At 41.5% G+C, this 15,245-nt stretch overlaps 1 protein-coding gene across 1 annotated transcript in view; it reads left to right on the top strand.

The window, feature by feature from the left end:
* The window catches only part of KCNJ15 (potassium inwardly rectifying channel subfamily J member 15), a 48,990-nt gene extending 47,421 nt beyond the window's left edge, over positions 1 to 1,569 (top strand). Inside the window, exon 4 of the mRNA XM_060009796.1 lies at positions 167 to 1,569. Coding sequence (XP_059865779.1) covers positions 186 to 1,313 — 1,128 coding nt within the window. The 5' untranslated portion in view covers positions 167 to 185 and the 3' untranslated portion in view covers positions 1,314 to 1,569. The remainder of the gene's footprint in view (positions 1 to 166) is intronic.
* Positions 1,570 to 15,245: the final 13,676 nt, after the last annotated feature.

The following is a 15,245-nucleotide window of genomic DNA, read 5'->3' as shown; positions in this document are numbered from 1 at the left end:
CTGCCATCCTCAAGTACCCAGTGATTCATCTTGCCCTCAGAATTATCCTTTCTTATAAACGTCCATGTACATTCGTACTTATCTCACATGATTATCCTGTTTCTGTTTTCTGGGCATTCTACCTCATGTGACAACAATGGAACGTCTCTCTTTGTCATTTCCTTAGGTGGTCCCAAGGCCTGACCATGGAACGGATTAACATCAGTATGGCCAGGGCTACCCTGGTGAAGCACACGGCTGGAGCTGGCCTCAAGGCCAGCAGACCCCGAGTCATGTCCAAGAGTGGGCACAGCAACGTGAGAATCGACAAAGTGGATGGCATATACTTGCTCTACCTCCAAGACTTGTGGACCACCGTCATCGACATGAAGTGGAGATACAAGCTCACCCTGTTTGCTGCCACGTTCGTGATGACCTGGTTCCTTTTTGGTGTGATCTACTATGCCATTGCCTTCATTCATGGGGACTTAGAACCCAGGGAGCACACTTCAAATCACACCCCCTGCATCATGAAGGTGGACTCCCTCACGGGGGCATTTCTCTTTTCCCTGGAATCCCAGACAACCATCGGCTATGGAGTCCGTTCCATCACGGAGGAATGCCCTCATGCCATCTTCCTCTTGGTGGCACAGCTGGTCATCACCACCTTGATTGAGATCTTCATCACGGGCACCTTCCTGGCCAAAATTGCGAGACCCAAAAAACGGGCAGAGACCATCAAGTTCAGCCACTGTGCCGTCATCACCAAGCAGAACGGGAAGCTGTGCTTGGTGATCCAGGTGGCCAACATGAGGAAGAGTCTCCTGATTCAGTGCCAGCTCTCGGGAAAGCTCCTCCAGACCCACGTCACCAAGGAGGGGGAGCGAATCCTCCTCAACCAGGCCACCGTCAAATTCCACGTGGACTCCTCTTCCGAGAGCCCCTTCCTCATCTTGCCCATGACATTCTACCACGTGCTGGATGAGACGAGCCCCCTGAGAGATCTCACCCCCCAAAACCTTAAGCAGAAGGAGTTTGAGCTGGTGGTTCTCCTGAACGCCACGGTGGAGTCCACCAGCGCTGTCTGCCAGAGCCGCACCTCTTACATCCCAGAGGAGATCTACTGGGGTTTTGAGTTTGTGCCTGTGGTTTCTCTCTCAAAAACCGGCAAGTACGTGGCTGATTTCAGTCAGTTCGAACAGATCCGGAAGAGCTCAGATTGCACCTTTTACTGCACGGATTCTGAGAAGCAGAAACTTGAGGAGAAGTACAGGCAGGAAGATCAGAGGGAAAGAGAGCTGAGAACGCTTTTGTTGCAACAGAGCAACGTCTGACGGCAGTGGTGTCGCCTCGACTTAACTCTGAGCTGCTTCCACATCTGAGCTCCCTTCAAACCCAGAGGTCACCGGGAAAACAAAAATGTGTGGACGCACTCTGAAAAACTGCACAGATGTACAGACCTGTTCCTTTGATCTGGTGTCTAAACAAGCATTCCACATCTGGGAGGGTTCCCTTTTTAAATGCTTTGTGTGATGCAAACTCCCCAAATTCAAATTTTCTAAAAGGGGGCTGCATTTCAAAGAACTTGGTGGAGGCTACTTGAAACAATCTGGATGGACGGATATTTCACAATGCTGGTATTGAAAGGAAATGCGTTTCCATACAAGGATGTCAGCTATAATAAAATGTATTTATTCAATCCAAGTATCAAAAAGGAGATGGCCGAGAGCTGAAACGTGGTTCAGTACCCACTTATATCATTGCTCTAAAACACACTCATTTTTTCAAGCAGAGAAAAAGGTATTTATAATGAAGGCTATCTGGTAATACATAAAAAGGGGCAAAGGGACTCTGTACTCACAAAATATGATAATTCTGTTTTTACCTTTTTCGGTGAATGTAATTGTACAGAGTGAAATTGATCAAATCAGGAATGCATCGTTGTGAATACATGTATAGATGGAGCTGATGTGATTGTTCACACTAATTTGTTTTGGTTGGAATGTACTAGCCCCTTTCTATTCAAAATGGGTTCACAGACCAGCAGTATCAACAGCATCCAGGAGCTTATTAGTAATTTCGCTCCAGCTGGACTTAGAGAATCCAAGGCTGTATCTTAACAGGACCCACAAGTCATTCACGTAAAAATGAAAGTTTTAAAACTTCACTCTGGACAATGTTTTCGAAGTAACTTTCTGAAGCCAGGGGACTCTGTGGGTCCCACATCCCCCGTTCTTTATTATGGACACATATTCCTTTCAGTGATTTCATTCCTTATTAAAATACCTTGTCCGCAAAGGAACTGCCACAGGTATTTCAAGAACAGAATAAGACTGTTGAGAATAATGGCTGTCTCTCTCAAGCTAAGTACATGCTTGTTGATTACAGTGAACACAAAAGAAACATTCAGCTCCATAACAATCGGAAATGTGCTCCTATATTGAAGTCCAGTCCGTGAGGTTGGATGGGACTCCGAAGAACAGGTGGAGCTGAGGATAAGGAATTCAAACACAGACGATTCCTTGAAGCAGGAACAAAATTTGATACTCTGATAACATGTAAAGGATGCCCTCAGTATTGAAACAAATCTCATACAACTCAGTGTTACACAGGTAACGTCTGGATTTTGGCAGAATTTAGAGTGTTTATTTGGGGCAGAGAATAAATGGGCTAGGATTGGCTAAATGTGCAAAAGGTGAATTCTCATTTCATTCAAACCAGGACAGATTTGTACATTCACTCAAGAAGAATGTGACTTTGAGTGTGTAGACACGGCATGGATGTACACACGAGCCCACATATATGGATACACTGACCTGACCTGGGAGCGCGCACACCGCATGCACGCACACACACACAGGCGTGCTCGTCCTGGCTCTTCCATCACAACTGTGGAAATTATCCACGAAGACATTTGTGATTAAGAGAGCAAGTCCTGGGCAAGTGTGCTCGTGTATATTTTGTTCTATAAGAATGGGAACACTGGGGCAAGTAATCTGGATTCAGATTATCTGTGAAATGGTGTCATATCATGATGTTCCCACATTTCAAGTCTTCTTCCATTAAACAGAAAATGTGGCTAAAACCTCTGACCCAGAACTGAACCTTTAATGCAGCTGTAAAAATCATGGGGTTAAAAGTTTAAAATACAGGGCTTCCCTGGTGGCGCAGTGGTTGAGAGTCCGCCTGCCGATGCAGGGGACACGGGTTCGTGCCCCGGTCCGGGAGGATCCCACATGCTGCGGAGCGGCTGGGCCCGTGAGCCATGGCCTCTGAGCCTGCGCGTCCGGAGCCTGTGCTCCGCAACGGGAGAGGCCACAACAGTGAGAGGCCCGCGTACCGCCAAAAAAAAAAAAGTTTAAAATACAATCTCCGTGCACAGGAAGTTATTGTCTTCAATTTTTCAGGAAGTTTTTTTCTTTTTCTGTTGATCATTTTATGGCAGGTTGTTTTAGATCTTCATTCTCTTTTTAAAAAATCACATTAGGACTTCCTTGGTGGCGCAGTGGTTAAGAACCCACCTGCCAATGCAGGGCACATGGGTTCGAGCCCTAGTCCGGGAAGATCACACATGCTGTGGAGAAACAAAGCCACAACTACTGAGCCTGGGCTCTAGAGTCCGCACGCCTAGAGCCCATGCTACACAACAAAGTGAAGCCACCGCAATGAGAAGCCCACGCACTGCAGAGAAGAGTAGCCCCTGCTCACCGCAACTAGAGAAGGTCCATGTGCAGCAACGAAGACCCAACACAGCCAAAATATAATTAATTAATTAATTTTTAAAAATCACATTAATGTAGTTAGATATTAGTCGTTTTAGTTATTAAACCTTTTTTAATTGTATAATGTGGTAACATTGACAGGAAAATAATGCCCTGGTATGTTTACAGTTTTTCTCTTGCACTACGTTTCTTACGTTTTTTCACAGTATTTACATCAGTGCTAATTTGAATGTGATCAAAATTAAGAATCTTGCATACTTCTATTGTATATGGTACAATGATGTAACATAAGATTGAGAAATCTTACTGTATGTTCATTTTGCATACCTATTTCAGCCAAATTTGGAAGACTCAATCATCTGATCTATTGCACTACACACAAAATAAATATGTAGCGTCTTAAAATCCAATACTTGTACAAGTCAATAAATCATATTATAACAAAATATTCCATAAATAGCTCTAAAGTTGCTTCTGATTTGAAACTTAGCATTTTCTAGGCACACGTACTTATTATTACTCTGTACAAAATCCTCTCGTGTTAACATGCTAACAAAAGGATTCAGGCAAAATTGTTTGATTACATCTGGGCATGAATCTGACTGAAACAGATTCATGCTCAACACCCAACTAACAATTGTCAAGCTAACGGAGGATTTTGACCCAAAAATCTTTTTTGCATTTTGACATATTTCCAATGCATGAGGCCTTCTCAGTGCAGCCATTCAAAAATGTCATGTTCCATCTGAGAAACCACAACGTAACAAGCAGCAAATCAGGGTAATCGGCAAATCATGTCTTATTTAAGTGATAAAATACATTGTACTGACATGGCACCCGGTAGCCAATGGCCCCAGACAGCATAGCAGAGATTCACTCATTGATCCTCACGACAAGCCATCTTTGTTTCTCTTTCCCACTTAACAGGAAATTACGGCCCAGAGATGAGATTCCAGAAACCTAAAATTAGAGGTTAAAAGTAAAAAGTGCCATGAATGAGTGGGTCAGGTATTTAGATGCATTTAAACAACTATTTTGTCTGATTTTTCTTTGAATTAAATTTTCAGTTTTAATTGACTGATTTCAATCCCATCAAAATGTAAATTGACAGATTAAAAAAAAAAAAGGGACACTTCTACTGCAATATGCTTCTTTCTCCCTTGCTTGGATCCTCTGTACTCAGACATCATCTGGAGAAAGAAGAAAAGAGAAAAGAAAAACAAGGAAGTCACGAGGCCTTTGCACTGGTAGCTTAGTAAAGGGCCACCTCATCTTCGGGCTTGGTTCTGTATTTGGTCTCTGTGGTCAAACGGTCAGACATCCAACCATGTGGCATAACAAAGACTTCCAGCCTCTCAATCTTGGCTTTCATTCTTGCTAGACTTTTACTGTTAAATATTAGAAATAACTAGTTTTGAATGCAGGTTATTTTATAATCGCTTTCTGGGATGGGATTTTTTTTCAAATGAAAGATATTAGCATTTCAAGTCTTGATTTCCAAGTTCTATAGTGTACACTCAAATTTCAGCATTGGACTCTGCATAGGTCCAAGGTGCCCTTAATTTTCTTCCCCTGGGAAGACTTACCCCTGAAGGTCTAAACTTAACATTTCACTCCTAATTGACTAACTACACACGTTTTGCCTTTTGTGGATTTCAGTTTATCTGTAATCAGGATGAGCTGCCAACCAATCCTTGGGTCTCTGGGTAGCAATGAGCAGTTTCTGCTCTCAGAGTGAGGTAACGTATGAGCAGAGTTTGAGTCTCCAGAGTATAAATTTGTAATGAAATGGTATAATTAGAATTCAACTGGAATTTTAAAGAATAAAGGAGCTGCTTAATTTCTTGAGGTATTACTATTTGTTGGTAGACTTTTTTATTGTCGTTGTGTCATTTTGATTTTTTTTTAAGAAATCTGAAACAAAGTCTTTGTCTTCAAAGTAAGAAAGGCAGGGAGAAACATGTAAAAATAAAAGCTAATAGGTGATCAACTAGACTTCCACATAAAAAGACTTCTACCAGTGGAAAAGAACTTCATTGCAGGGGAAATATGGGTCATTCAGTCTCACATTACAACAGACTGTGTCATCATATCCTTCTGGCTTCCCAGGGGTAGCAATTTTCCTAGCCTTTAAGAAACACTGATGTATTAAGCCCCACTTTTTCCCAAAGTTTTTCTACTAGATATTTACTGAAAAAAAAAAACATGAGTCAGAAATAAAGCTCCAGTTATGTCACTTCATCTTCATCTTCTGTCAGTTCTCCTGTTAGACTCAATTTTCTTTTCAACTTGACATGTCCTTGGTTGATTATTCTTCATCTTTGCCATCCATTCTAGCAAGTCAAATAAGTCTGTGGGTTAAAAATAATCAATCAATCCAAATTAGTAATTTGTGGACATTTAGATGCCTAAAAACTGAGGATAGGAACTTTTATCTTTCAGTTAGTATGTTGCTCGTATGTAAAAATAGAAGACCAAGAAAAACCTGTTGGGGCTTCCCTGGCGGTGCAGTGGTTGAGAATCTGCCTGCTAATGCAGGGGACATGGGTTCGAGCCCTGGTCTGGGAGGATCCCACATGCCGCGGAGCAACTAGGCCCGTGAGCCACAACTACTGAGCCTGCGCGTCTGGAGCCTGTGCTCCGCAACAAGAGAGGCCACCATAGTGAGAGGTCCGGGCATCGCGATGAAGAGTGGCCCCTGCTTGCCACAACTAGAGAAAGCCCTTGCACAGAAACGATGACGCAGCACAGCAAAAATTAATTAATTAATTAATAAACTCCTACCCCCCAACATCTTAAAAAAAAAAAGAAAGAAAAGAAAAACCTGTTGATTTGAGTGGATAGTTAATTCCTAATAAAATTACAAGAATTGATTATGGAAGTCGAAGCACATAATTGGCATATGAGTATAAATGCCGAAGATGTCATATATGTAGATAAAGGACATATATATAGTAAAAGTAAATTTCAGCCAAACACAGGGGACTTTGGTAGATTCCATGCACATCCTTTGAGCCTGTCACAGAAGAGCCAGGAACAATGGGCTCTAACTCTTCCTCCACGTGATGTACAGGAGCCCTGACTCCCAACCTCTGTTGGAGAATCAGGCTGATGGCTTTGTATTCCTAACCAGCACGGGATGAGCAAAACCAAAGATGAAGGCATCAACCTAAAAGCCCATCACCAAGTGTTTTGTTTAGCAGCTCCAGCCTTATGATGTACTTAACTGTGATCTTATCTTCACTCAAGGCCAAATCTTATCTAGTATCCAGGCCTTCGCAACAACTTAAGATATCCAATTTCACCCCTCAAAAATATTAAAGTTAGAGGTAGAACCTACTCAAAAGTAGACTCCAAGGGAGCTACTACAATTGATTACATAGTACCCATTCTCAAAAAACATCAGAAGTTGTTGATTCCGAGCTAAGAAATATGACCTCTTAGCTTATTATTCCTATGATTGTTATTATTGCCAATGCCCTTAATATTGCTGAAAAAGTAAAGAACTTCCAAGAACGTGATTGGAGAGGAATTCAAAGGAATGATTTTTTTTTTCATTTACTATAATGTAACCATGTTCTTCCATCTGCAATCAAATCTTAAGAGTAAGGACGTTGTATTAAATCACATCATTACAGGAAGTATGACTGTATCAGGGACTTTTTACAAAAACAAACTTCCAGATCATGAGAGGAAGCTGTGTTTGTGTGCTGACACAAAGTATTCAACAGCAGTCAGGAGGGGAAGGCAGGATGACAGCCAACTTGGATCTATTTTTGAAGAATTATTTCTGTAGGGTATCATAGCATTGTAAGTTATGAAAAAGAATGCTTTGGTAAACAGTCATCTCCATTTCAAAAGGACCCACTCCAAAATACCACTTAATGAAATTCACGGGAATGTTATGAAGATGGAAATCCCAAATGACATGAGATTTTACAAGCAAACAGTTCTACTTTTCGTAAATACTGGCAGACTGCATTTACCAAAATCTCCATCATGCCTTGCTCTCTTGCTATATATAGCACTCCATCTGATCACTACACCATGCCGCAAGAGGCGTGTCCTTGTTTTCCTCTGATTTTTAAACTAGTCTTAGGCTTAAATTTACCATAGCATAGTAGTGACTCCTGTTTCTCAAGGTTGAGCTACTACTTGGTGCATGTTAGAAATCTCAAACTAACTGAGGTGTGTGTACTTGGTCACTACTGAACCCAATCATGCTATGACCAATCAGCTTTAAATAGGTCCTTTTATGTTCTATGAATTCATTCCGCTATTTGTCAAACCATTTCTTGTTTCATATGTATCTCCATCACCCTTTTTTTTATATATATATGGAATCATTCTCACCTGTGAAACAATAGCAAATACAATAAAACTACTTTTATAGTCTTGAGTTTCTTCTCATTTCACTGGAAGAGTAATGATGTTACAGCTGGTGCTCTGATGGGCAGGGAATTACTAGTTTCTTAGAGACCTCAGAGATAAACTCATTTGACACAGCCTCTTCCAATGATGGTAACTACAATAATTTGGGGACGACTAGGTCCTTGTTGAGATGGTATTTTCTACCAATGTCTAAAGGAATGTATTTTGTTTCTTTTCTAATCAAAGAAATGAAATTCCCGCTTCTTCTCTTTCTTGTGCCGTGATGCTCTACTTGCTCATTTTATTTTAGTCAATGATTAACGATCAAGTTAACAGTTTAACAGCATCCTTTCAGCACCTTATTCCTTACCAAAGTCCCTTGCATTCCATTGCTCTTTTACTTTGATGGATGAAAAGAAATAAAACACATAATTATATAAGCCTTAAATGCATCAGTATGGGTGTGACTACAAAGCAACACAGCTATATAAGATCCACACTGCAGAGATATGCACCCATATCACTGTCCTCCTGCGGGAATACCACATACAGGCATACAACAGAGTAGCCACCAAAGCTCCAAACCCTCTACAGGTGCCTCTTTTGGAACCTGCTCTTTTGGAATCTTGGCTCATTCATTGCGATATTCTCAGTGGTGGCAAGACTAGGTTCTCTGAGAATGTGACAGGTGGAAATATAAAAGGCTGGTGCATATGGTAGGAAGTCAAAATGCAGGATGTTGTTTTGGCAAAAAAGCCAAAATGTTTTCCAGAAAGTGCACAGTAATCTGAGACACAGTAATGAGGCTCGTCAGTTGGGATACATTTTATTAATTTTAATTTGCATGAAATTTCTCAGACACATATTATTTTCTACTCCATTATCTCCCCGCATCTGCTTGCCTTTGGGGGGTGACCTTGGCCGAGACGTGAAATAGCTTTGACTCTACCACACCATGTCTTTGGGGCAGTGAATATATGGGACTTTGTCACAGCAGCATGGGAAGCTTTGGTTCTGGGCAGGAAACAGAGCATCCTGGCAGCCATAATTTCTCAGAAATCCTTGATTTCATTCACCTGCCTTCAAAAAGTCAGATATTATGGTTTTCTCAGGGTAAAGAGTCATGTACCACAATGTTCATTGCAGCTCTATTTACAATAGCCAGGACATGGAAGCAACCTAAGTGTCCATCAACAGATGAATGGATAAAGAAGATGTGGCACATATATACAATGGAATATTACTCAGCCATAAAAAGAAATGAAATTGAGTTTTTTGTAGTGAGGTGGATGGACCTAGAGTCTGTCATACAGAGTGAAGTAAGTCAGAAAGAGAATAACAAATACCATATGCTAACACATATATATGGAATCTTAAAAAAAAAAAAGGTTCTGAAGAACCTAGGGGCAGGACAGGAATAAAGACGCAGACATAGAGAATGGACTTGAGGACATGGGGAGGGGGACAGGTAAGCTGGGACAAAGTGAGAGAGTGGCATGGACATATATACACTACCAAATGTAAAATAGATAGCTAGTGGGAAGCAGCCGCATAGCACAGGGAGATCAGCTCGGTGCTTTGTGACCACCTAGAGGAGTGGGATAGGGAGGGTGGGAGGGAGACGCAAGAGGGAGGAGATACGGGGATATATGTATATGTATAGCTGATTCACTTTGTTATACAGCAGAAACTAACATACTGTTTTAAAGCAGTTATACTCCAATAAAGATGTTTAAAAAAAATCAGATAAACAAGTTTTATGGTTTAATTTTTCATGCAAAAGTCCATATTCTTTCCAGAAACTATTAGCTTGTTTGAGGTTTTTTTTCCCCAAACTTTCTATCCTTTTACTTGAATTTAACACTTCCACTATAGTGCTGAGCATGTAATATATTTGAATGTCCCAAATGTGTTTCACTGGTCCCTAGGGCCGTTTTTTTTTTTTTTTGTATCTTTCTTGGTTTGCCTCTATTGAGTATGTCAAAAACTCTGTTTACATATGGTTTAAAGATCTGCATGTGATTTAAAGATCTGCCATAAGTCTGCTATAAACAACAGACACACAGTTCTACACCAACACAGAACAACGTGTGCTTTTCCTAACCCACACCCACACCATGAATCTGGCTGACCTGCTACATGGGGCGTATGTTGTAGCGTGTCCTGTTGCAACATGCCTTTTCTACTCATACAAGCAACACACACACACACACACACACACACACACACACACGTGCATGCAAGCAAGTCCCAGGACTTCTGGTCACACCCTGGATTTGCAGAGAGCAAACAATACCCACACTTGTAGGGTTCTTAATGTTTTAAGCAACTTCAAAACATTTAATGGTCTATTTTATACCCAACAAAGGAAGTAGGATATGTTTCATTCCTATACTTTACAGAAGACCCTACTGCTCACTGAGGTTCAGTGTCTCACTCAGTGTGACCCAGCAAGTGAGTACGGTGATTCAGGTCTCTCCCTTCCGGTCTAATGTTCCATCCCCTAAATTTACAACATGGGAATCTCACCGTGGAACTGATTTCTACATGTGATGGGTCAAAATCAGAGCTAAGTGATGACAGAGTAGGTCACCCAGGGAAAAGATGAGGCTGGGAGCCTGGAAGAATTACACGGAGGCTTTGCATGCTGCCAGGAGTCTGTTATTCAGGGGCTGAGCACACGGGATAAGTATTCAGAAGGTAGAAATGATATGAATCGATCAGCTGAAAGAAAAGAGCAGAAGAAATGAAGGCTGCTCACTAAGATTTAAACAAAATCTACAGCCCTGTTGTTTATCTATGTAGAGATGAACATTTGGCCAAAAAATAGACATAGGGGTGACCCAAAATTAAGAAATCCCAAAGGAGAGTCTCAGTGGTCAAGTGTACGCACCCAGTTTAGTTTGAAGTTCCTTACATCCATTATGATCCAGTTGTATCTCCCTGAAACAGGTAAGCATTGTCAGGATCCCTATTTTATACATGGTAAAACTGAGGCTCAGAAAAGTTAAGTAACTTGTCCAAAGTCGCATAGTTAGGAAGTGACAGAACCAGGAGTAAAACCCAGGACTGACCAAAGTGAAAGCCCGTCTCCCTACGCAAGCTCTCTCCTGACTCCTGGATGGGCCATTCCACAGAGCATCCAAAGTAGCCTAGTGGATTTGGTGGTTGATGTTCTTGGAACAAAGCAGCTGCTGTTCAGCTCTCGTGTGTTTTTGTCAAGTGAAAACAAACCACGGTTGAGTTGCTATGTTGCCATAGACCTGACCCCTGGGTACTGAATTAATACTGAAGAGCAGCAATGCAAATAGTAAGGGATTTGCCAGTGTGCTGCCAATACAGATGGAGTGGTAAGTTTCCAATGATTGTTTTGCTGATCTCTGAAAACCTGATCTGCAAGAATTTATACTGGGCTCTTCAGAGAAACTCTAAGAGAGGTAATCATTTTAAGATCTTGGCTTATGGAGAGACAAAGAGAGTTTTATAGAGATGAGCAAACACTACAGAACCAACAGAGCATGCTGGAATTTGATCCTGAGTGTAGGGGGTCTAGTGGGGACAAGTGACTGGTCCCAGCACACACAGTCACTGCTATAATAATGACCAGGGCTAAGCAGGCAAGATCAGGACCCAGGAGCCAAGAAAAGCTAGAAACACAGGGCAAACACACAAGGGAGTCCCTGGAAGCTGACTGTAGAGGGAGATCCTGACAGATGGGTCCTGATGCTTGGGGAGACAGGACTGCAAATCTCCCCTTTCATGGGCAGATGAGTAAAGGAAGGGGCCAAGGAGAGAGACATGGTCAATGAACCCACCACAAAGAGTGGAGATCAAGAGAGTGAAGTTTCGGGACCCAAACCCAATGCGGCCAAATCAGGGGCAGAACCTGTTCCTAGGAGAAGTCAGTGAAGAAGGGAAACAGACAAAACCTTATTTCTGGGGCAAAAACTAAGTCTGGAACTCAGGCATAAATAGGCTGACCATGACAGGAGTGGAACTGGGTAAAATATTGGGAAGAAGGGTTCAAGGAGAACAGGACCTGGGGTAAGGTGGATTGAGTGAGGAGCCAATGGCCCAGAGCACCTTCATTTCCCCTGAGTAGGAATCTGAGCTGAAAACCACAGCTCAAGCCTCAGTGCTCTCCAAGGCAGAGGTTGGAGGGCAGGAAGCAAGCCCATCCTCAGAGCCATAGGTTTGTGGTTCATCATCAGATAAAGTGGTTCCTTTCTTTACTTAATTCTTATCCAGCCAAATTAGACACATTAACAGTCGCCTGATTACCACGCCAGGTCCTTAGAGTGTTGTGGTCTCCACATTAATATCGATTTGGCAACATTTATTGTATTAGGAGATAAAAGCTGATTCCCTGAAGAGCCATGCTATTTGTACTCTTTCCCTAGGGCTGCTGTAACACATTACACAAATTTGGTGGTTTAGAACAAAGGAAATTTATTGTCTCACTATTCTGGAGTCAAGAAGTCTGAAATCAATGTAGGCAGGGCGGTTCTCCCTCTGAAACCTGTAGGGTAGGATCCTTCCTGGCCTCCTCCATCTTCTGGGAGCCCCAGATGCTCCTTGCCTTGTGGCTGCATCACTCTAATCTCTGCCTCCATCTTCCCATGGTCTTCTCCCTGGGTCTTCACATTGCCTGTCCTCTCTGTCTGTCTCTGTGTTCAAATTTTGCTTTTTTATAAGGACAAAAGTTATACTAGATTAGGGACCATTTAATGCGTTCATTTTTATTACCTTTGTAAAGACCTTATTTCCAAATAAGGTCACATTCCAAGGCACTGGGAATTAGGACTTCCTCGTGTCTTTTTGAGGGGACACAATTCAACCTATAACACTATTCTTTCCTTTCCAATTCATCACTGGCTTGTCTACACTCAGGTCTCCTCCCATTCTTCTCCCTGGAAGAGATAAGGTGTTCACATTGGTGATGGTAATTGTCCTGGGTCTCCCAGTTCTGCAGAATGGAGAGACAGAGCAAATTTCCAGGAGATGCTTCATTGAGGATGCTCTTAGACACCGCTGAGAGGGTTTTTGGTTCTCCGCATAGAGAACAAAGTGTTTTCTTCCTTGGATGTTCTCTCCACAATTTTCGTACACCGGAAGACTTTTAAACCTGGCTTTCAAATAGTCAGAGGCTAGTTTTAGCCTCTACAAGTTAATCATATACTGGGCTTCCCCTCCCAACTGCTATCCACAAAGAGCTTGCTGATTTCCCAAAACTTGAAAGTATTTGACTTTTAAATGCATTTCATAATTCTGTGTCTGTCATTTTGGGGCATTTTGTGTCTCCTACTATAAAGATTACTAAAAACCCTTCCTTTGACCAAGACGTGCTTCACTGAGGCAGCTCTGCAGCCATTGCCAGTTCACACGCTGAGGTATGCCTGGTGTGGGCTCACACTTGCACCATTATACAGAATCAGGTAGCACCATGTTGCTCTGTGAACAATGTTCTTACACATTGTTATCCTCCCCAGACCAGCTCCTCCTCCAGCGCAGGAAACCTGAGACCCACCCTTGTCTTCTCCTGCTACCTCACCACCAGTATCTAAAGCATCACCCATCCCTGTCCACACCACCCCTGAAATGAGTCTCAAGTCAGTTTCTTCACTTTCATTCTAATTGTTCCTCCTTAGCTCAGGTCACTGTCATCTCTAATCTGTGTTTTGAAAGTTTCTGGCCGAAACTGCCTCTAGTCTTTCTCCCTTCCACGCCATCACACTGTACACAGAGTTGGCATTCTAACATGGATCATATAAAAATCTGATCATATGACTCCCTTGCTCAAAACCTTATGCTTCAGAATAAAGACTAACATGGGAATCATGGCTCTCCTTCATGTGGCTCCTAATAATCTCCTCCCTTGTTACGCCTTTCCTTTGCACTGTATCTTCAAACATCCTCAACTATTATTACTGGCTCACTTAGGTAGGTGATTTAACACTGATTCTTCTAATGAGACTGAGGTGGGGTGAGGTGAGATAATGAGACATTTGCCTCAGGGGAAAAATGTAAGGGGTGCTAAAAAAAAAACTAAGTAATCAAAACCATATTTTGAAGCAATATTTTTTTAAATCAAATTAAGGCCAAAAAAAATCAATAGTGGACAAACTATCAAAATTTTAAATAAAGATCAGTAAGAGTGCTCAAAGAAAAATTTACAGTCTCAGGTGTTTATTTTAGAGAAGAAGAAAAGCCTAAAATCAATGACTTATGTTCCAGCCTCAAGAAGGAAAAAAGAAAAATAAAGAGTAAGTTGAATCCAAAATAAATGGAAGGAAGGAAGTATTATAAACAAAACAGAAATCAATGCAATAGAAAATCCACAAATAATGGCTCTGTTACTTGTAACAAACTTACCTACCCTCCCACAGATAACAGCTACATACACTGGAAAAAAATATATAAAATCAACTACCCAAGGACTCTATAGAGTGAATAGAAGCAAGTAAAGTTTTGAGAGTTGAAACTCATAGGAAGCAGCAAGCATGGGGGAAGTTCCCATCTTTCTAGCCTTGCCCTAAGGACAATTGCAGTTGTGGTGTGTCATAGGTCAGCTAAAACTTCAATGGAAAGTCACCAGTTTTCTGGCTCAGGAGAGAAGGATAGGTGCCCAGGGCAACCAGGACTACTGGAGGGTGGGAGAATCAAAGAAAGGAAAAAGCACAGAATGGGAATCCTTAATTCTCTACATACACTCTAGAAAAGTCTGTGGGTGACCACTGAGACATACACACATGGGGCAGACTACAAAGTCCAAACTGAGAACACAGCTATGACATAACCACAGGTGAGATCAACTTTGAAGTTTAACTCTGACCAAGTTGATTGCCTGCTAAAAGAAAAACATTAGCACACATTATAAGAAGGAACAGAATTCAGATTATCTACAACATGACTTTGACAATGTTTAGGATACAATCCAAAATTAAATGACATACAAAAAATCAGGAAAATCTGACAAGTAACAGAGGTCAACCCTAAAATGACAGTTGTTAAAACTATGCTCAGTAAGGTAGAGAAAATACAATGCAATGAATGAAAAAAATAAGAAAACTTACCAGAGATATGAAATATATAAATGAGGACCAAGTTGAAATTTTGAAACTGAAAAATAAAATATCTGAAATTTTAAATTTTACTAGCTAGGTTGAATAGCAG

Source organism: Delphinus delphis, chromosome 4, assembly GCF_949987515.2.
Source record: "Delphinus delphis chromosome 4, mDelDel1.2, whole genome shotgun sequence".
Lineage (NCBI taxonomy): Eukaryota > Metazoa > Chordata > Mammalia > Artiodactyla > Delphinidae > Delphinus > Delphinus delphis.
This window is presented reverse-complemented; position numbering and strand designations above follow the sequence as displayed.